This window comes from Hippoglossus hippoglossus, chromosome 14 (assembly GCF_009819705.1).
Source record: "Hippoglossus hippoglossus isolate fHipHip1 chromosome 14, fHipHip1.pri, whole genome shotgun sequence".
Classification (NCBI taxonomy): domain Eukaryota; kingdom Metazoa; phylum Chordata; class Actinopteri; order Pleuronectiformes; family Pleuronectidae; genus Hippoglossus; species Hippoglossus hippoglossus.
Genome location: NC_047164.1, coordinates 17,317,021 through 17,340,568, shown reverse-complemented (window position 1 = coordinate 17,340,568; position 23,548 = coordinate 17,317,021). Strand labels below are relative to the sequence as shown.

At 40.7% G+C, this 23,548-nt stretch overlaps 1 protein-coding gene across 3 annotated transcripts; it reads right to left on the bottom strand.

Annotated features, from left to right (window-relative positions):
• Window positions 1-320: 320 nt before the first annotated feature.
• On the bottom strand, window positions 321-22,204 carry kcnip1b (Kv channel interacting protein 1 b). 3 transcript variants are annotated; one of them, XM_034606980.1, is made up of 9 exons: window positions 21,971-22,204; window positions 21,322-21,869; window positions 3,781-3,905; window positions 2,170-2,239; window positions 2,009-2,079; window positions 1,809-1,916; window positions 1,621-1,725; window positions 1,277-1,339; window positions 321-401 (listed from the first exon to the last, which is right to left on the bottom strand). In XM_034606980.1, the coding sequence occupies exons 2-9, from the start codon at window positions 21,407-21,409 to the stop codon at window positions 354-356; spliced, it is 678 nt and encodes a 225-aa protein (XP_034462871.1). In that variant the 5' UTR covers window positions 21,410-21,869; window positions 21,971-22,204; the 3' UTR covers window positions 321-353. The 3 variants fall into 3 exon arrangements, with proteins under 3 accessions (XP_034462871.1, XP_034462870.1, XP_034462872.1); XM_034606979.1 differs by having other exon boundaries at window positions 21,322-22,204; XM_034606981.1 differs by lacking the exons at window positions 21,322-21,869; window positions 21,971-22,204 and adding an exon at window positions 9,623-9,971.
• Window positions 22,205-23,548: the final 1,344 nt, after the last annotated feature.

The window sequence follows — 23,548 nt, the reverse complement described above, 5'->3', positions numbered from 1 at the left end:
AAATAGCTTTTTGCTGGTCGGGAGCAGCCTTGTAATGCATCTTTATCTGCAACAGGCCAATCTTCAAGACAGGATCGCGAAGAGTGATCTGTGTATGTCCGAGGCTCTCAGCCACTCTGTATTGTATTGTGTGGTGGAACTCCATAGGAAGGCCTGTTGTTTAAAAGCATTCCAGTCCAGTCCCTTTATTCATGTCTGTGCAAGGTTTTTCCCTGGCTGTGTGTATCCAGACGACAGCCGGATGAGTTGGGGGGAGAGGAGGAGGGACCGGATGCATTGCACATATGCATCCACACACGCACTCGCACCGAGCCCTTTTCGTTGGCCACGTCTGCGTCTCCCATCGCCTCGGCTTACATCACGTTCTCAAACAGCTGCATGGATCTCATCATGGTCTCATCCTGCAGAGAGTGAAGACGAGTCATCATGACAGAATGATGGGATTGACTCACACTGCACTTTTGACACTGCAATACTGCACAAAGACAGCGGATTTAAATATATTCAACAAAATGATTCATTTCTCTTTACCCGGACAGGAGTGTGTCTGGAGGTGTTAATGTTTTAATGTTTAAGTCCATTTTCGTTGATGTATCACGTCATTTGACCTTCATTTAAACTTGCAAATATGAACATGATATATTCAAGATTAAAGATGCAACAGGATTTGTTGTCCCACCAGTTATACATATTGAACATGGTCTATACAGTAATATAGAATAAGGCAGTAATAATATTTACAATAGAAATAGACAGTAGTAAAATAATAACACAAATTACGATGACATTATAACAATAAAGAAATATATAATGCAATAAAAGTCAGGGCTGAATACTAGTTGCTAATTGTGTGTGAGTTAAATGTTTTTTGAACTGTATAATTATATACATTTTAAACATATTACAACATTTTTATCATGTACATAATGTTTTTATAATGTAAATGTGCATTCAATTCCAATTTGAAATGAGTGGAAGTACTGTGTGATCCATTCACTTAATGAAGACAATGACATGTGCTCGACAGCTCCAAAAGCCGGGAAGTGAATGTTTGAGTTTAGTAGACTATTTTGTCACATATACTTTTTCTCAAAGATCAAGAATGAACGTCTATTAGATGTGATGTTTTTTTTACATAACAAATGAGTAGTACTGGGAACAGTCCTCAGTGTAACTAAAGATTGACTCTGTAAAGTTGGCAGCACATGGTTAAATAGTGTTTTCCTTGTTGTTACATAGGAAATGAAGGGAATCACAGATGAAGGACAATACGTACCTCCTGACAGACTATAACGAACTCCTCTAAAGTCACCACTCCATCTTTGTTTTTGTCCATTTTCTGGAAAAACAATGTGACAGAACAAAATGTGAATCTTCTCCAAACGTAAATTCAATAAGTTGTATTTCTGCTGTTGTGGCAGTGTGTCATTTTGCTACACAAACGAAACACTACGGAATAATAATGACATAAAACTTCATAAGCTTTATCTAAGAACCAGGCAAAGTGTCTCAATAAAGGCAGACAGGTTCATAACAGAAGGTACTGGAGTGTGATGAGAGACAATAACCTGTCACTGTTCACAAATATATGATATTTCAAAGATGAACTTTATTTTGAACCTGAAAGAAGGCGTCCACGTGCTGCTGTGGGACATCCCCTTTTAGTGCAGGGTAGGTGTACTTTCCCATCATGTTATAAATGGCCCTCACGATCTCAGTCATCTCCTGAAAGAAAAGCAGAATGGTTGACATAACGGTGTGGGACACAGAGACGAAACCCTGCATAAGCTGTGACAACGCGGTCTCACCTCTCTGTTTATGTATCCATCTTTGTTAATGTCATACAGGTGAAACGTCCACTCCAGCTTTTCCCTCAGAGTCCCCCGCAGCAGTATAGACAAGCCCATTACAAAGTCCTGGCAGCGACAGAAAAGGACAGAGGAACGGAATGGAACCAGCTTCTCAAAACATCACAGCACACGGACGTACGGTAACACATTTTTCTTACCTTAAATTTAATGGAGCCATTGTTTGTAGTGTCGAATGCATTGAAAAGATAATGTGCATACATGCTTGCGTCTGAAAGCCACAAGAAACATAAACGTGTGAGGTTTTCTGTTCTCAAAAAGCTTCACAGAGCAATGAAAGATAAAGAGCATCGGACTTTACCTCCATGAGGGAAGAACTGTGCATAAATGTGTTTAAATGTCTCCTCGTTCACCATTCCACTCGGACATTCCTGTGGAGGAGAAGATAAAATGATTGTTCAGTGACTTTTATACTTTTTTTCTGTTTGTTAGTATACCACAATTATTTAGTCCAAGTGACTTGACCCTTTAGCCAGCACTGGACTACTACCTTTTAATGTTACTCTGACACAAATTAACCTTTTTTAGCTGCTGCAAAAGATAAATAGTTCTGGTGTCCATTCATAGCATGTTTTTTTATTCTGACATTGGATATTTAGTCGGACTCTTCTGCTGTGTCTCAATTCAGGGGCTGCGTCCTTCAGTCGTGGGAGGGATAGACCGCGAAGGCCAAACTGAAATGTCCTGCCCTTGTCACTGTTCCTTAGCAACTGAGCAGACATTAGACACACCGAGAAAGTTTGAATACTCCTTGTTTTTTTAAACTTGTTCATCTTTAACTTTTGAGTTGAGCTGAAGCGTGATACTCAAGCATCGGACATCTAGGCTTTTGCTGGCGCTCTTTTCATTTTTTTAAAAATTTGTCGTCACTGACATGCAATGAATCCTGGGATATGTCGGGCCAGGAAGGATCCGCCCGTTGGAGCCTTTGTTTCTCGGGGATAGATGGACACATTTGTTGGGGACATTTGAAGAGGTTTTCAAAATGAGACATAGCTTTTTGTGTTTATGGACTTTTACTTTGTTTTCCTTGAGTTCGTTTTTTTGGATTTGCGTCTTGGTTGTTTTCTCCCTTGAGCTAAGTTAAGATGCTTTCTTCTCATTCCTCGTTTGTTGGCTCGTTTGCTGTATTTTGTAACTCTCCTCTGGTCTTTCACTTGTGTCCTGCTTCCTATGCCTGCAGCCTAATGTGTCACACCTTTGTCTCATTGTCTCTTACTTCAGTATTTAGTCTCTGTGTTTCCCTCTTGTGTTGGCAGTTAGTCTTGTAACTTGAAGTACTACATTCCAGCATCCTTTTAGTTTACCGCCTACGTGGGAAACCTTTAATTCCAGAGACCTTTTGTCTTTAGCCAGTTGTTTTGGATACTTCTGCTCTGCTGGACAGATTCTTGTGTGCTGAACTCTCTGTTATTTTAACCCTAACCTGCTTCTGCATCCGAATCTTGGTTCTCTCCTCGCTAGAACGTGAAAGAGATACATCAGCTACAATTTAAGGTAAGAAATGTTGATGCTGAATTTTCAGTCATATGAGGCGAATAATGCTTTGTGGATAGTTTGTCTTGGTTTAGATTGAAGTATTAGCTGGATTACAATGATGTACAGACATTAATGGTTGCTAGAGGATGAATCTCAATGACCTTTGTTATAACCAGACTTTTCATTTAATACCACAGGGTTGTAACTATTATATGTTTTGCCATTAACTTTGATACAGATATTCTTGGGGCACAGAGGATTAATCTCTATGACTTTGATGATCCCTTGACTTTTTTTTATTTGTCTAAAAAATGTTACTTTGATTAAAAGTATATATATATATATATATATATATATATTCTCCACTATTTACTGTGTGTTGTGTGTAATCTCAAACATAATCTCATAATCAAATCCGAGAGTGTGTGATTACATTCTTGAATCCACGATAGAGGATCTGCAGCTCCTGTTTGGAGAAGTTGGTCTGGGCCTCCAGTTGCTCGAGACCCTCTGGCCTGTGAGACACCATCGTCATCTCCAGCTCATCATCGATGCTATCTACAGAGGAGAGAGAGGGCGAAATAGAAATAGCAGGAGATATTAATAACTTAGAAACATGTCACAACATCTTTAATCTTAGTTAAACATGTGCTCTTCCCAACCTTTAAAAACTGTAATAAGCAGGAAAGTGAAAACTCAGCAAAGCTAAAAAAATGTTAACTCGGCAGGAAACATGTATCAAGAAACTGATTAGGCAGCAGAAACACAGGCGAGTGAAGCGGCAGAGGATTAAGAGAATCCAAAAAAGGTAGATAGGGAGACAGAAGTGGAATCGAGAGGAAGTGCGTGTGCTCGACAAATAGATTCCCCCCCCCCCCCCCCCCCCCCCCCCCCCCTTAGGAGTTGAGGGGCTTTATTAATGGCAACACAGTGCTAAGTGTCGGGCGCTGTGGAGAGAGATGATGGTTAATGATGTGAAGAGTCATGGTTGTGCTGTGGGCAAGGTTTCGTCACTGTGACTGTCTCCAGCTGCAGGGCAGCACTAAAAATCACTGACATCCGGCTGCGTGCACACAGTCCACACACAGACACACACACACACAGACACACAGACACACACACACACACACACACACACACACACACACACACACACACACACACACACACACACACACACACACAACTAAGTTCACAAACATGAGGAAACAGCCAAATGACGCTCGCTGGAAAACACTTAGTTGTGCTCACACAGGCCGCAGATGATGAAGAAATGAAATGAAAGTGTCAACTCTTATATTGGTGAGGCAGAGCTGCAGATTTACACTTGGTCTGCGGTCGCTTTTAAATCCGAACTGGGCCCTGAGATATATAAGCAATATATCTTCTTCTCCTGGAGAACAAATGATATACTATGATTTATCCTTGGACGAATTCTTACAATAAATCAAAACCCCATTAATTCCACTGTCCCAGCTGACCAGCGAAGCATCGATGACTTGACAGACGTTCACACGCATGCAAGGCCAGCTGTGTCCGCATGGCCGCGGCTCAGTCAACCTTAAAAAGTAAAAAAACGAAAAGCTGCAGATTAAATATAATGTAATAATCCTGCCAGTTGGATGTCGGCGATGACTCATTCAGGTGTCAGGATTAATCCTTGACACTGAAACTGTCCCCTGAATCATGCATCACCTGCCAGAGACGATCTTAATCTGAATTTTGGATCCATCATCCGCTCTTTAGCAGTTCCCAGAACCCTGATGCAGCCGGAACCTAATGCAACAATCATTTCTGTACAGTAAGATGCAATTAGATTCATTTGTTTCCTTGTGGGGGAATAATTACTTTGACTGTTCAACATTCAATCCATGCACATTGGTCTCAAGTATCAGAAGCACAGCTTTGTTCTCTCTGAAGCTGCTCTATAGCTTTACCATTATTTAGAGATAATTTGACATAATTAGAATAATTATAGATATATTCCACATATATAAAAAAACTTGACTGTAGACAGATACTATCCATACAACTAATTCCACAAACGTCTCTATGTGGGATGTGTATCTCGTGAACCGTTCATCTTATCAGCTTCACACTTAACATGTGTGGTTGTGGTCATTGGAAGTGCAATTTTGAATTTTGGCAAGTGATGCGTTCAATTTAAATAAAATGTGATTAAACAGGTGACCAAAGCTCGAGAGCAGTGACTGGGGTCAGGGCAGTGTGCCCACATTCTGCAAAATAGGTCAATATATCTGACCCACCAGATTTAGATGATTTCATTTTTTATATTTCACAACATCATACTGACACTGACATACCACAAGCACTGATCTGCGTCATGGCAGCAACATTCATAGATTCACTTTCTGTTTGGCAATTTGTCTTCAAAGTGAAAGTTCAGCATTTGTTTTGTCGCGACAATGCTGTATACTCTGCTGAATTACATAGCTTTTATTTTGAAAAGTTGTGAATTTGGGTCTGATGTTTGTGTTGGTTGGTTAACAGACCTCTGAAATAGCTGACAAGTAATAAACACCAGTTGTAAATCATTCAAACTTGTATATAAACCACACATCGACTGTTTATAAAAAGCTGTTGTTTTTGAATCCATCATTATTTGCATCCTGTTTGTTGTTTATTACGTTTCAGATTCAATCCATGTAAGTTGGTCTCAACAATGTGTGTTCTCTCTGAAGCTGCAGCTTTATGCTTATTTAGAAATAATGACATCATTTAATATCTTCCAAATGTATGTTAATACCCAAACAGACAGATTCCTTAGCAGCCGTTTTAATCAAAATATTAGTAAATCCCAACAGATATAGAGATATGTTGTTTTCAATACAGTGCTTACTGACACTTAACATCTGATCATACGTCAATTGCTTTCTCTCAATCCCTCCTCCATCTTCCTCTGAGCTCCTGGTGCAATCTCCTTGACGGTTGTTGTCATGGAGATAGGTAGACATGATAAATGAGAGCAGTGGTAAGTAAATTAGGTGAACTCGACGAGGAGGGGGGAAAAAAAGGTGTCAAACACAATTCCTACATTTATTTTTGGCCCTGGGAATAAAAACATCATCACATGACTGAAAACAACAAAAAACAAAGGTGCTGTGTATTCTTTGTGCCCGGAACGCTTTGCTTTCCTCCAAACGCAGCAGTGTGATCAGAAACAGACGAAATCAAATGGAGGTGAGAAAAAGAAAGAGGCAGAGGTGTTGATCAGAGGAGGAGTGAGATATGGAGGTGACAGAGTGGGAAGAAAAAAGAGAGGAGAACAACATAGGACAGAAATAGATTGCAATATGTCTGGAGAAAATAGGATATTATGTGGGATTAAGTGAAAAACAAGAATTCGTGGTTTATTTGATACCCTATTGGCAACAAGCTTTGGATCCCACCAGTTCATTCTGATTACCAAATCAAAACTAAGGGACGATACAGATTCTCTCCAGTGTTGAAGGCAGGAGTCCTGATGTGAATGGCGCAACAGCTGCTCTGCACACAAACACTCATCAACACGAGCCAGAAGGGAAGTGTCACACCATGACATGAAGGAGATAATGAGAGGAGTGTGTCAGGTGCTGCTTTTCCACAGCTCTGTTATAGCTCTGGCGAAACAACAAAACACCAGCGCCGCGGGCCCAACCGCTCCTGGAACAGATTGGATTCAGCGCGCTCATCTGGTGTGCGGCCGCGAGGGCCCGCCCCGAGCAACGCCAGAGCCAAGGTGTTTTCCGACTGTTATCGACATGTTGGTTTTCAGAACAGCACAGACATGAGGGAAGTTAACAAAATGGGTGGTAGTGGACGCCAACTTGCATCAACACAACTTTGTTGGTGCAAAATTCAGCTTTAAAAAAGAACCTGATTAAGACTGAATAAGACACTGCCATGTAAACAGCATTTTCTGATCGCCTTAACCCAAATAAGCTCATACTTGGAATAAGCAATTATCAAAATAAGATGTGGAACACTCCTACCTTAGACATATATACGTCTTAATTGTATAAGAAGGTCCTATTGGAGTTTTCACTGCATTTTGCGACATCAACATACAGCAGCTACCAACTGCTTGATGACACATGTCCTGGGTGTTATAAAGATTAAAAGATTAAAAGATAAAAAGGGATGGCATCTTACATTAAACTATTTCAGGCTGGCGGTTTAAAACCTGGGGAATGTTGACGGACGTAATGACATAGTGGACACAATGACGGGAGTCAGAGTCGCACAATGCTAGAAGCAACTTATGTAAACACCCTAATCAAAATAATGTCTTATTCAGAATAGGGTCAATAGTCGAATATTGGTGTCCATGCAGTCAAAGATGTATTTGCTACCTCACCTTGAAGTACTGGGCTCTTATCTGCTTTCTTGTTGAGAGTTAATTAAGATTGACCTTACACTCACTGTATAGTGAAGTGACACCTTGTAGCTTCCCTGCTTAGCTGAGCAGATACACTGCAAATGGGGGAACAGCTGGTCTGACGCTGTCATAAGGAAACAAACTCCACCTTCAAGCATGATTAAAGCTCAGTAACGGCTTTAATGATCTTTAATGATGACGTTTCTATGTCAAATTTTACTAACTTATATTGCCCAATATCTTCAGTGCAGATGTTTAATGAAAGATGGCCGAATCTCTAATTAGTGCTCAGTGGTGAATAAATAAAATGTACTCGATTTACTTCAACATAGATCTGTCGGCAGTGAAGAATCTTGGTCCAACGTGCAGTCAAACCCAAAACCCTGAAGTACAATAGATGCATTTCAGTGTTTATAGGAAATGGGAGGGAACAGAGAACAGTGTAGGTCACCATAAATCATGTCAGGCCGCCCCCCAAACTCTCAAGGTTTACGAGAGACATGATCGCAACTTCCAACCCAAAACACAAGACACATAAGAAACATAAGCATCCCTGCATATTAAAGGCATCAAAAGATGTAGGTCACATATTCCCTGAGCTCATGGCAGGGACTTTATTCTGTGACATTCAAACTTGTGTTGTGATTCTCAAGCCGCAGTCTTCACCTGGTGACATATCCGCTGAAATGGCTGTACAGGTGGCCAATGACACACACAGCAAGCCCTCCAGATAGAAATCTTTTCATTTAAAAAAAGGATTAAGGCTTGTTCTTCACATAAGGGTTTGCAGTATAATATTTTAAATCTAACAGACACGTTGTTACTTGTATCAGGCTTTGATCTACCCTTCTAACCACTTTCCTGCGCTGCCGTACTTATTTTTATTCCTGGGAATCTTGCCATATACCTCTCCACGCTTGGCACCGTAACACAAACATTAATGGAGATAAAAAAAGAAACAAGTTGACCCCTGCGCATCTTTTTTTCCCCCGGTAGCTTTTCGAGACGCTTTTATCAGAGCAAGGACGAGTAAAAACAAACACAAAGCATCGGCCTCCCCTTGCAACGGTGTCAGAGAGTAATTGCTTTGTTTGCTGCCTCATCTATTTTATCTCTATCTCACGCTGCTGTAAATTCATCATTCATCCTGGCTGAGTATTGTTCACACTCTCCTATCATGCAACCCCCGACAACCCAGTCTCCATGACAACAGGCTCCTCAAGCATAAGGCCAGGGAGGTATGATATGTGAGCTGCGTGTTAATTTGCACGCTCTCGCCTGGACCCCTCCGTTCGCGTCCCGTTTCTCATTCGTTCGCTCACTCGCCACTCACGTCCATAAGGCACCCACCCACGCATGCAAACAACACACACACACACAGACACACACAGACACACGCACACACACGCACACACACACACACCCATAATGATAGAGTCAGGGTCAGTGATTTTGCTGTGGTTCTCAAGGACATCCTACTCCGTGGCACACTGTAATCTCTCCATCATGCCCACAGCACACGCTCTACCTCCCAGCTCAGTGTCAGTGGACGACTTGAATCTCTTCATCACAATCCTGCTGCTTCTTCCCTTGAGGAGATGTTTGTGATCGTGAAAAAGGATGTGTTTTTCATACTTTAGATATAAAATGTTGCATTGATGCTGTTGGTTACAGCACTTTACATTTACATACAGTTTGGTATCAACTGGTTACATGCATGTAAATGTTTTGTTTTTTTCAAAAAAAGACACAGGAAAAACACACATCAATTGGTCTTAATTATTATGTTGAGACTGTTTTCTTTCTTTCTTTTTTCTTTCTCTTTCTCTCAGTTGAATCTGTCTTTCTGTGGCTCTTTTGTCTTCTCTCCATCTCTCTCTGACCAGTGTTGACGTACCTCTGGACGATGTCCTCTGCTTGGTTTGCATGGTCAAAGTGCCCACCACTGCACCCATGTTGTCACCGTGGAAACCAGCCCTGGTCAAACAACCCAGAGAGTAACAGTCCGCTGTTTTTTTCAGGATTTAGTTGTCCTGTTGTCGTCCTGTCTTCATCTGCCTCCGCCGCTCTGTATCTTAAAGGGGCTTTGCCCCGGTTGTATCTCCTCACTGGCTTCAGATCTTCCACTGGAGGACGCTTCTCGTCTTTGAGCTGATCCTCTTGGTTTCTGATCTCTCTCTCCAAACACACGAGCTGCTCCTGCCTTTCTGCGCCACTCCCTCTCTTCTGTGCCTCACTCTACTCATCTGTCAGCCTTTCCCCCCCCTCTTTCTAGCTCCCTTCCTGCTCATGCCCTCGTGTTATGGGGGAGTGCTGGTAACTAATTCAGTAATAACAACAGTGACAGGTGAATGGTAGCAGATAGAGGATATTCATTTAAAGCTTCTCAGTGCTCCACAATTCAACCTTTCTTCCTTATATTCTGCTCCTAATCATGACTTGTCTTTTCACTTCCACCAATACAAGTACACACACCCGGCACAATGTGTTAATGATGCCTTTAGTCCATTACCATTTCAATTTAGTCCTCTGCCTTGTCAAGCATGGTCTGTACCATAATGAGCATGTAGATATATGTTTAGGCTGCCCACTTGTGTGTGTGTGTGTGTGTGTGTGTGTGTGTGTGTGTGTGTGTGTGTGTGTGTGTGTGTGTGTGTGTGTGTGTGTGTGTGTGTGTGTGTGCTCTCGATCTTTACTACCATCTCTCTTAATGTGGCCAATGGAGAATTACTGTGGTAGCAACAAGAACATTATGTGTCACTGAATATTCATGGTGCGACTGTGTGCATTGGGGGAAGGAAAGCAGTGGGAGCGGCTAATGTTTATTACCCTGCGAGTGCTCAGGAGTAAGAATCAGACAGGGCTGTTGGAAACCGAGGTAAGTGTTTATAAGTGTTGTTTTCTGCTTAAACAATATTACTCACAGCTGTAAACAGAAGCTGATGATAAAATGTGTCTGGGATGCTCCTATAAAAGTAATCGCTATGGTCTGTGTGAGGTGCATGGAGTGGAACACAAAGAAGATGGGGATGTCTTTTTAAGTATGCCACTGGCTGCAGACCAGAAATGTAAATGCTCTCTCTGCATCGCTCCGTCCGTCTATATGTGTGTAAGTGACGGCTCCTCTCTTGGTTTAAAACATTTATGCGCTGCCTTTTAAAAAACAAAAATGCTGTTTCAGCTTTCTTGTTGCTTAAAAATTGCGTTCAACCCCTTAGCATGAGCGGTTACAAGAGCAGCCGTGTCAAAGGAGTAGAGTGGCATAACAGTACAGTAAAGAAAAATCCGACATAAGATTTGTTACATCATGGGTTTAAGAGCTTGAACTCTGTAGTCATTCATTAATTGAATATTTATTACCTCATAGTTAAGCCTAATGAATGCTGTTTGAATAGGGAGAGAATAAGTCCTCATAATGTAAATCATTACATTTCAAGGTAAAGACATGTTTAGTTTAAGTAAGTTTTAGTTTCAGGTTAAGTTAAGGTTTAGGGTTATGTTTAGGTTAAATGGTTATGCCAGAATGATTAAGGTTAGTTAGTCTCCATGAAATCAATGTAATGTCCTGTTAAGTCTTTTCCAGCATAAACACAGATCATGTCAGGACCAGTGGACCTCATGGGGAAATTTGTCTCCCTATGACAGAAATATACACTCACACACACACAAACACACACAGACACATACACGCACACAGGATTCAAATAAGAAACCCCACGTAATCCCAGATGTGACAGATGTGTGCCATCTGGAACTGCCTTCCTGCGCCGTATCACTCTGCACTGTGACATGCATCAAGGACACCGCGCTGCAATCTGACATCATAATCCCTTCATTTTCTTGTCCCAAGCGCTTGAGCTTCACACGTCAGCTCCCATCAGACAAGTCCAGAGTGTGTCAGACGTGCTGCACGACTTTCTTTTTCACTGACATCTGGATTTCTTACATCCTTTCACTCTCCTGCATCTTTGATCATCTTTCATTCATTTGAAAGGTGAAAAAAATCTGTGATGGGATGTAGTACATTTATTTTGTTACTGTACTAAAGTATATTTTTCTTGTATCTTTTCTTTACTTAGGTAGATAGATTTTCATTTTTTACCTTCACTCCACTACATATAGCAACAAATATCTGTACTTACAGGCCGCTACATTTTTATAAATCATTACTTTACATCTACGTTGTTTTTTATATTTGTTTTGCATTTTGTTAAATTAGACCCCACTCACTTCAATGAGAGCAAAACACACGTGCAGCAGCATCACTGAGGAAACCCCTTTTGGAGGAGACTCAGCCAAGATGATGTAGTACATGCAGACATTAGGGAATAGGCTACGCTCAGCAAGTACTTTTAATTCTAAAAATATATATTTACAAGCAAGTAGTTACTTCTACTCGAGTAGAAAAGGTAATGTGGCACTTTTATCTGAATACATTTTTTATTTACTTCAGTAAAATGTTTGAGTACTTCCTCCACCACCAAGTCAGAGAACACCTGACTGAAACCATTCTTTCAATAAGATGAAAATATTCAAGAAGTAAAGGTTTATAATTTGAAGTAAAGTGAAAAGGATCTCTCCTTCCTCTCTGACAGGAGCTGGCTCTTTCAGGGCTGAGCATTGTTTCTTGGTTTATACAAGAGTTTGCATTAGATTCATTAGGTCTCTACACCTCTCTTCTTCACCTTGACATTTCTCTAACATCCGCACACTCCATATGAGAACTATTTGCATTAGGAGAGATGGAACGAGAGGGAGAGAGGCAGCAGGATGAATCAACTCGGAAGGCTACATGTTTAGAAAATGTTATATCTCTCTCCAACATGTGGTCCCTGACATGGGACAAGTCTGGTTTTACCTGTAAAGTTGTCTCACTTAGTTTTAACATATAAGTGAAAGTCATAGATGAATCACTGAAGCTACTATCAACATTAAAAAAACTAATAAATGAATGCACCCATCTGTATCATTTGTCCAGGTCGCCAGCGTATCACAAGGCTGACATACAACAATTCACACTGACAGCTACAAGCAACAAAGGGCCTAGATTGTTCCAGTATATGACTTTTTAAGACTTTTGTGAACTTTTGATTAACTTATCTTTAGACTAATTTCTGTATTTATAGTCTTAACAATTGTTTTTCAGTTATGTGGTTTTTGATTTTATTTGTTCCTGTCTTACTTTGAAATTATTTGCCTTTTTTTCCTGTCTTTGTCTGGTTTCCCCGCCTCCTCTCTAGCGTGTTTCACCTGTGCCTGCTTATCTCTAACTGTGTATTTAGTCTCCTTTGTCAGATGACCTATTTTCTTACCAGTGTTTAACCTTCTTGGATTTTCTGCGTTCCATTTGGCCTGTGTACTGACTGTAAGTCTGCATTGTTTTGATTAAATATGTTTCCTGCACTTCCCGGTTTTGTTTGCATTTGGGTCCATGCAGCTCAGTAATAAACGTGACCTTGAATGTCCAAATAATGTAATCTGCTTGTCTTTGGACTGTGGGAGGAAAATGGAGGGCCGAGGGTTCAAACTCAGACATCTGTTTGTGAGGCGACAGTGCAAACCACTGCACCACCATCACAAATAGATAAATATATCAAATTAACAGATAAAAGAAATAAATAAGTCACCATCTAGGGCTACTTGTCCTTGTTTTCTATTGTTACTATTTTAGACATTTTTGGTTGGACAAAAATAAGCAAATTAATATGTACTGTCACAAATACATTTCTATCAGTAGTGGATTATGTTAATAGGATAGTTTAAAATAAAACTCAAATTTGACATAGTTTTCTTTATTAAAAATAACCCAAATATGTTACATCAAAATATAAAAATATTCAATATTCAATATTAAATGTGCTGTTATCTCCCACACTGTCTACAAATGTTTGCCCATACATGTTCAAAACAACACATATTCTCTGAGAAAAAATATACCAGTGACTCTATGTGATTATGTTTAAATGGTAAATTATAAATGCACAGTATTTATATAGCACTTTGCTTTTCAGTCTTATCGACCACTGAAAGCTTTTAACAATACAATGCAGACTGGAGGAGAAGGGGATCAAACCACCGACCTTTTGGTTTGTGGACAACCCCCCCCCCCTGCTTTTCCACAGACGCCAGGAGCACAGAGGGAAAATAAAGCAAGTTCTGAGTAAGCAAACTGAGGAAACACTGTGAAGTTACTGTGCAGACAAAGCTGCAGAGCACTTATGCAGCTCTCACTCCCTTATCATTAGCTTGTAGTGTGAGTCTTTGAACAGCAGGTGGCAGCAGAGTATAGTCTTACTAATAAACCAGCTGTTTGTGCCTTTACAGCACATTTTTCTCTGGACTGAATACAACATGGGGGAAAATTAACAAAGTGCAACAAAATTAACATCTGGGCAGAACCTTTAGTTCAGTACCACACAACTCAGCTGTCAACACAGTGTCCACTGCATCAAATAGCCTCACCTGTACCGCATCAACAGGGGATTCTGTGTCAGACAGTAAAACAATGAGGCTGGAAAGAGTTACTGTGTGGAATAAGACACAGGGAGAGACAGGAGGCAAGAGGTAAAAATAAATCTTGAAGGAGGCGGTTACATAAAAGAGTGTAGTGAGGCGATGTAAAAAATTAAAAGCAGGGACACATACTGTCAGCTCCTTGTGCTGCTTTTACAGCTGCAGAAAGAAAGGAGGGGAGAGAGAGAGATGGGGGAAGGACAGTTCACAAGTGCAGCGTAGCGCAAGGGACAAATTCTGCCTTAGCTTCGGTCAGAACAGTAAATTTATGGTGGTGGTGCAGGAGTTGAGTTGTGAACCTGCCTCTGCAGTGTGGGACGCTGTGACTCCTGCTGCAAGGTTATGCACTTAGAGGACACATGTGACTTGTAATAGCGAGAGACAGGTGCAGCACGAGTCCGGATGACTGGGTTCCTGCCTTCACCTTTCGCTCCTGCTGTTTCCGATGAGTCGACAGGAAAGATGGTGCATTGAGCGAAATAACTTTTGGTTCATACAAACATTAAGGTAAGGTGACAAATCCCAATTTTAAAGTTTAACATAGGGCTGGGCTGGGCGATAAAATGATCAAGATAATTATCGCGAAATAACTTTTCCTCGACATGATCTATGCAACGTTGAAGGAATTAATTCCATCCATGTTTGGACAGACAACACGAACAGACAATGATAATGAGAACAGCGCCGCCCCGAACCAGTCATGTGGCTGGAATAGAGTTACAGCCACCTCAGGTTAGGTTGACGGACACAGCACAGAGTGTAGGAGCAGCACCCAGCAGCAGCACACATGCTAATGTTTGGGCTACAGCAGCCATGCACACCAGTATGTCAGGAGTGGGAGCGAGATAAAAGAGAAAATGACAGGAAATGTTAACGAAAACTTGGGCGACAGCGTAACTGAAGAAGACAACCCAACGGACACAGCCCGAGACGAGGTCATCGTTGAGAAGAAGGGTCTGAGGAATTGGGTAGTGTGGAGATACTGTGGCTATTTAAAGTCCGACAAAAGCATGTTGCCACAAAGACAATTAATACCACTAATCTTTTTTTACCAAATGAAGCAGAAATGACAGAAATAGCTATTTGATTTATTACGTGGTATATATCGATACCGACTGAAATGTGATACGTGATAAGATTTTTTGCATATCGCCCAGCCCTAGTTAAACGCTTAACTAGCTTCTAGATCATTTCATTGGTCTACACTACGTTAACGCTACATGCTAACTCATTCTGACCAAAACAATCAGAGCACAGAAGAAAAATACCCAAATGCAGAAGAGAAATCCAAAAGCAGATGTTTCAAACATGCACAGATGAAGCTGGAAATCTGCTAAAGCGGAGAAATATCTGAGTGCAAGTGCACAGGTTGAGCACAATCAGAGCAAATCTAAGCTCAAGCAGGAGCAACCTGAGTGTGAGCGCAGGGTTTTGAGTGAAAGCATTCAAATCTGAGTCCTGCTCCCAAAGGATCAAATACAGTATTTGAGGGGACTCTTTACTCTCGGTCCTTATATCTAAGCCAAACTTCACTATCTACCTCAAAACTTATCAGCCAGACAAATCATCAGTCACAACCTTGTTTAAAACGTTAAGCTGCAGTTGTCCCGGGAAACACTTTTTTCAATTTGTCCTATTGTCCATCCCTCCCTCCATCAATCCCTCCATCCCTCCCTCCATTATCTACTGTATATCCTTGAAGGGGCGGGAGTAGCAGGAGCCAATCTCAGCTGACATTGGGGGAGAGGTGGGACACACCCTGAACAGGTCGCCAGTGTATCACAGGGCAAATAATCATTCACTCTCACATTACACCAACATACAGTTTAGAGTCTCCGATCAACCAGGCCACAATCTGCATGTGTTTGACTGTGGGAGGAAGCCGGAGCATCCGGAGAAAACATGCAAACTTCCCACAGAACGACCACGGCCGAGCTGGGATTTGAACCGGGATCCGTCTCGTTTAACATAGACAACCCCACAAAAAATGGTTTCTCATTACATCTCAGTTGGTTACATTCTTACAGATCATAACGAATCTCTCTCCACTAACAAAACTCTATTTCTCAAAGCAACAATGTGAAACAGAAGTGTAAAGGACAGAATAATGACTAATAGGATATGCATATGCAGTGCATGTTGCAGAGTTTGTAAGAAGAGCCTTTTTAAGGTTAACAAGCATAGTTTGACGCTTCATGTACATGCATGTACTGTAAGTGTGTGCGGGCAAGTGTGCACGACAAACCAAACTACTGCAGGTACATCGGTGCTGGAGATGAGGGGCTTACCTGACAAAGCTCGCGTGTGCGAAACTGAATGTGTGTGCATATTTTCATGTCTTCTTCCATGCATATACAATAGCTGCTGCAATGTGCAGAGATGATGCTCGGAGACACGATTGGGATTAAATGGTGCAAAGAAAGTTTTTTTTATCAGGAATGCAACCACTGCACACTGAGAGAACAAAGGCCATGTCTCAAACTCTACTGCTACAGTGTGAGATCAACTCTTTTCTATTCTGTTGTTACCTCAGCCAAGGAGGTGATGTTTTCACCCCTGTCTGTTGTTTTGTTGATTTGTTTGTCTGCAAAATTATGCAAAAACTACCAAACAGATTTCCATGAAAATCTGCAAGATTGGGCTTTTTGTTGTTTGATATTTTCACCAATTTCTTCAAGGATGATTCACAGATCATCAGAAAAAAATCCTGCACATTTAGGTGACTGATATCTATGAGTGTGTGAATCTCGGTGAAGTTTGATTAAATTTCAGGGGACTGTTTGGCCTTGGCCGAGGTACACACTCTGCTCTACTGAGAGCCCTTCTAGTTTGAATCTGTCTTTTATGTGCCCAACGATTACATAACAGTGTCCATGGTGCATATTGCTTCACAAGACCATTGCAATTAAATAGAAGAGTGTTTATAGCATAAATCAAGCATAGGTTTTGTGTTTTTTTCTGGTTAAGAACATAGTAAAAATGTACTTTTAACACGGGTTAAGGGCTCAATCTATATGATCCAAACATAAACAAGAACTTGCAAGCTTGCATTATGCACAGTGACTCCCAGATCTTTCAGCATGTGAACTAGCTATCGAACATCATAGAATTTGGGTCTGAAACTCTGGATATGTTTTGTTTTACATTAGACTCAGGGTCGTTCATCATTAATCAGCAGGCCTGAACATTTGGTTAAAAAACATCAGATGTAAATATTGATTTTCTAATAAGCTGCTGTTTAACTCAAACTTCTTATGTTCATGGGGAACAGAAATTATCATTTGAGCCTTTATATCCTCACATTATGCATCTAATTGTCATATTAGTTTACTTTTCAAATGGAATTCTAGTTTTTTTAATGGGTTTCTTTCCATTTACGGAAACAATCACACTGCCATGAGTACATTATGACACAATAAAACACAGAAGCCTTAAAATAAATATATTTTATCTTATGTATATCTATATAATATCTTTAATTTATGTTCAGGTTTTATTGAGTCTATGTCAGAGAGACTTTTTTCAGGTTGCTTCTTGAGGCCTTTTTGGACTTTTATATTTAATGCATTGTAAGCTTTCCTGTTTGTGTGTCAATCCATTTTAAATGAAATAAAAATAAAAGCTTGAGCAAGGTAATCTGAGATATATCAGAGATACATTACAACAGGAAGCTACAATAGCACAATTCACACTTTGCAACACAAACTGTACATTGCACTGTGTACTTTTGCTTTGTTATAAAACTATACACATTTCTTTTCACGTTATGAATTGTAAAGCTTTAAAGAATGTCAATGGGCCCCATTTTACACTATTTCTAACTTGGTATTTTGACAAGAGGATATAAACTCAGTGAAATTTAATTATAGTGTTAAATAAAGATACAGCCACTGTGCTGCCAAAATCCATCTTATCCTTAAGTAAAAAAAGGTCAGGCCCATGAACTGTGATCAGCAAAGCACAAAAAACATTTAGGGGGAGAAGAGACCAGACGTTCAATAAAAATTCACACTTCATTTCACAAACTGCTCATCCTCTGAGAACACAGAGGACAAAACTGCAGCCAACCACAAATAACGTCAGAGACGCAGAGGTCACGGTGAAGAGCAGTTTCCCTCTTTCTCCTTCTAAAGGAATTTTACTTTGGTAATTAGTCCGTGTGATTGAGAACGAGTCACCTTGCAGTAAGTAAAGAAAGGTTATAATTTGTAATATAAAAGGATGGCGGGCGCACAGTCCCTCGGTTTTTTAGACATTACAGATGCGTTGCATGACCTAGATTGTCAACCCGTGCAGCCATGAGTAGGAGGCATTATTTTCAGAATAGCACAGTAGACAACTTCTCCAGTTCAGAGTGTCTACTGTAGTTTCACTCTCAGCTGCTTTCACCGCACTTTCCTCTCTGTTGTTTTTATTCTTTTAAATAACAGATGCAAAAATATGACGCAATAGAATATAAATACTGGACAATTACCAGAAGTGTCTTATAGGTTACATAGATTTTAACAGTCACAACAAGGTGTAAATTGTCCGAGAGTCTGGTCCTTTCATCAGTATGAAGATGAAACGGGGGAAAACTTCATCCGTGAAGCGGTGATATTGCTGCTCCTGTCAAGTTGCATTCACGTTTCATGTTTTTGACAGGAACTAGGCAATGCATGAATATGATCATTAAAAATAAAACAGGTTCAGCTTTCTTCTTCAAAATTGCTTGCTACACTGGAAATAATGTTACGGCCATGGTGGCAACCTCGTAGCTGATCAGTCTCCAGTCCTGCCTCCTCATTACCTGGTTAAGCCCCTCCACCTCCTCCTCCTCCTCCTTGCCGTGCACCTGCTTCTCATCTACAATCTACCCTGCAGTGTATTTAAACCCTGCCCCTTACATCCACTCCTGGCCAGATCATGTGCTCACCTCATTAGAGTAGACCTCTTGAATCGTGTATTTAAGTTCTCAGTTAACCTCTGCAGGATTTTTGCAATGTAATATACTGTCTTTTAAGCCTGTAGCGTTTTGCCTGCCTGCTTTCCACCGCCTCACCTGCCTGCCTTTTCCCTTCACTTCCTCCTCATTCACCAATGGAACAGGACCTGACACCTCCCTGCCCACCTTACCTAACTGCCTTTGAATAAACAATGTGACGGCCCTGGTTGTATGTGTTTTCCTGGCTGTTTTCTCTGTTGAAGGTGGTTTGCCCGCCTCTCTGCTTAGGCTGCTCTGCCCTGTAATAAATCAGTTCCTGGCAGTGGATATGACTGCAAATGATGCTGAATGATTTGCAGCTATATAGTGACATGATCCAAATGTTTCTGAATGTGAAGTAAGCAACTGGTGACTATGTGTATTGGAACAGTGTGTGTGTGTGTGTGTGTGTGTGTGTGTGTGTGTGTGTGTGTGTGTGTGTGTATGTGTGTGGGTACATTTTCACATTTTAAGACATGATGGGGTTTCTGCCTGTGACAGTGTTTTATCAGTCGAGACTGACACTCAGCTGCACTCTGACTCAGCAGTTATTCTTTTGCTGCTCAGGTGAAAAGAGACTTTCAACCACAGGGTGAAGAGGTCAAGAGGAGAACGTCGGGCTTCAGGCCATTAACACAAACATAGTGAACCTGATGAGAGGCTGAGAGTGTGACACAAATGATGTTTAAGAGATGCATACAAATGATGCAGACATGTCCTTATCATCCAGATCTTAAATGTGACAGTACATGACCTGATGAATTGCGAGAACTTACTGCATAAAGCAACTCCCCCCCCCCCCCCCCCCCCCAAAACTAAGAGGTTGATGCGTTAGATGCGAGTTTGTTTGTACCAGAACTGTAAATACAGTTTCCTCGTATAGGAAGTCATTTAGAGACAGTCTGTGCAGTAGTGATCAGGGGATGAAGATGCGGCATCGAGGCCCCGCCCATGCTCTTGCTTGACCAATCGTGAATCCTTGATGTTTCAGCCCATATTATAAGCATCAAATAACTAATTAAAACCAAACTTAATGGAACAATTAACACTTAAACAAACATCATTGTGATAAGAGCGGCCTTAAATTACCAGCTTTGTGAAAAATTACTTTGACATTTCACTTTGGCCCATGCCCCATCCACTAACATGGAGGAGGCGGGGTTTATGACCTATACTCAAGCCGGCCACCAGGGGGCAAGTGATGCTTTGGCTTCACTTTTGGGGAGCTGTCGTGCCGTCCCTCTGTATACAGTCTTTGGTCGGCACCACTTTCTGGCTGCAGTGCCACCGCAAATACAATTTCCCAGACAACGGTTTCTGTCATTTTAGGTTGTTTTTATCACACTGATGTTAGTTCAAGGGCTCATTTTCCAATAACTTTAGTTTGAATTATTTCTTTGATGCTTTAAAAAACGGAGACTGACTCACAATTTAAAAAAGCATGTGCAGTTATTCTCTCTCAGCCAAAATCCAAGTCTGCAATCCTTGTGAACCTGTAAGGAATTTGGCATCAACGGCAGGAATCCACGGACCCAACCTAGCTGTTGGTGGTGATGACGGGAAATATTTTCTTGGCACAGTTTGGCCCTCTCACAACCGATCAATGTGAGAGTTGTTGCTGACCCTATGGCCTGCACGGTCAGCAATCCTAATAACCACAACCCTGACCCATTATAAGTCTGGGCCACAGTTAATCCATCTTCTTCCCAGCATTATAACACACTGTATCACAGCAATAGTTGTGTCAAGCTGAACTTCAGTGACTTTCCCAGTCACAAGGTCTGAATCCGTGAAAACACTGTTGATATGTGGTAGAACAGGAGATCAGCTAAATCTGCAGAAATGAAGTGATGCAAACATGTCGACGTGCAGCAGAATCTCAAAGGAAACTTTACAACATTTTCTTCATTGAGTCCTGACCTTGTCCACTCGGCTGCACCAGTGACCTACAGTTTTTTGCGCTGTATGACAACACCAGTAGATTGTACCAGCAGAGACTAATAATTCATTTAAGGTTAGCTGTAGTCCTCTCACATCACTATATTGTATCAAATCACAAGATGGGAAGTGTGTAAATGAAGATCTGAGTGAAAGGGTGTCAGGGTAAAAAGCCACAGTACCTTTTGTGAGGGTGCCTGAGACCAATCTCTGCAGGGACTGGATTAACTTGAGCACCCCCTGCCTGCAGCGTCTGGTACAGCCAGCCATCCTGAGGTAGAGGCCGATGGGGCAGATGGGGCCAAGGCTTCACCACAGAAAAAAATGCTTCCTCCAGTGTATTAAAAAAAAAAAAAAAAAAAAAGGGTTGAATTTGCAGATGCTCCTTCAGGATGTAAAGTTGCTATAGTGTGGAGCAAAATCCTTAAAGCAAAGAGGAGTCCGTCTCAGTAGTTTTTGTGACATACGTCATGATGAAGGTGAAGATGAAAAAGAATTGAGATAGTTGATCAAAGTGAAGCTTTCAACTGGAGATGAAAAACAAAACAGTGTGTATTCACTTCCACATCTACCTGTGAAGTCACTTGTTTCTCTCACTCAGTCAGAATAAGATGCTCGCACGCCCAAAGAAACAAAATCACAGGCACATTGGTGAAGTTTAGAAGCAGGTATTGCTGAAACTGCCCAAAAGGAGTCAGATAGTTGGAGAGGTTGGAGGAAAAATACCGTCCTGTACGTCAAACAAAAAAAAAAAAAAGCAAAGTTGTGTTCCACAAAGCAAAATGAGTCAGACGATAAATTATTGAATGTCCAAGAAACAAGCAGTAAAACCTCGTCCACTTCTTTCTCTCCTCCTCCTCCTCTGGTGTTTTTCTTCTGATCAACCTTTTCTTCGCCTGCTCTTTGTCTCTTCTTCTCTCTTGTAGTCTTGAGAGGTATCAGTTCCCTTCCTCCCAGCATGTATATGTCCTCCTGTTCTCTGCAGTGGGAGCCCTGCGGCTGTGGTCTGTGGAGAAGCTCTGCTCTGGCGCTCTCAGCAGATCTGTACTGCAGAGAGCAACCACCACCGCGTACCCGCCCTCTCTCCTCTCTGTTCCCTCCTCCTGTCGTACATTGGTGCCTCCTCACTCTCAGTCTGTCTCAAGCTATTTCGTCTGCCTTATTCCAGAGCCTTTGCACAATTCCACGCACCATGAAAAGGAGATAAAAAGGAGTAGGTTAAAGTTGATGGTTCATGGTTTATAGCTGGAGCCCACATCTTTGTGGCAAAGGTATTTCTTAAGTTTATGGAACCTGCAGCGTTTTACTGTACAATCCATAGACAGATTACTTTGTTCGTATAAGGTCAATTTTTGCTGATGGTATTAAGATTTCTAGTTTTACAATTGTACATTAATGCATACCCATCAATGCATACCCATCAATATTCTGTCTCAAATTACAGTAAGTTTATAGAGAGTTCAAATAAAAGATTAGAAAATGCATTTTTATACAACGTAGTTTAGTTATAAATGTTCTCTCTCTCTCTCTCTCTCTCTCTCTCTCTCTCTCTCTCTCTCTCTCTCCCTCTCTTTATATCTATATCTATATATTAATAACCTATGAAAATCCATATCTGAGTATACTTATGGAATACATTATTAGATACGTCTCTGTCTACAGCAGTAATATTAATCACCATCTCCTCTTGCAAGAAGTTATGGTGAATCATCAGAAACTATGTCTTTACCCATTAATTATTTATCTATCTATTTCAGTGTATGTTTTTTTTTTCTGTCATCAAATCTGGCTGTTTGCATGGTCAACCAGTGAATGAGTTGGTCTTTCTTTTTATTATTATGTTTATCATGTTTCATTTTTGTTTGTTTTTGTAAATTAATGCAAACCAACTTAAAAAAAACACTCAGTAACACAAAACTGATTTAAGTTATGTCAAATACGAAGTTAGCAATTGTGTTAGTTTCAACATACAGTCAACTTTTAAGTTGATACAACCATTTTCATTTTGCAGTGCATCAAGTGACTGACTTATGGATGAATCATTTTTTTCAATATATACTCTACTATAAATTAAGTTGACCTATATGTGGATCTATATGTGAGTATATTGCTAACTTTTAAAAACACACCTCTTCCGACTATACCTTGAATACAAGTTTAAACTAACAATTTAGTAGCACTTACATGGCACTTACTTATAGCACTTTGTAGTTTGGCTTTCTTGAAGAAAATTGTACTTTCTTGATTCTTGTTGTTCTGCGTTTGTACCCTCATGGCTGAATGCACTTATTGTAAGTCGCTTTGGATAAAAGCGTCAGCTAAATGAAATGTAATGTAATATATTCATGAAAATAAATAGAAAAAAAAGCAAACAAAAGAAGGTAACTCCAAAAATGAATTTAGAATGAG

Excerpts from the sequence above, each read along its gene's own strand:
- kcnip1b (XM_034606979.1), bottom strand. The coding sequence starts at position 21,409 with ATGGCTGGCTGTACCAGACGCTGCAGGCAGGGGGTGCTCAAGTTAATC. Across the intron at positions 2,080-2,169 it reads ACAGTTCTTCCCTCATGGAG|ACGCAAGCATGTATGCACAT; the intron begins GTAAAGTCCGAT and ends TGTGGCTTTCAG. Across the intron at positions 1,340-1,620 it reads ACGTGGACGCCTTCTTTCAG|AAAATGGACAAAAACAAAGA; the intron begins GTTCAAAATAAA and ends TTGTTTTTCCAG.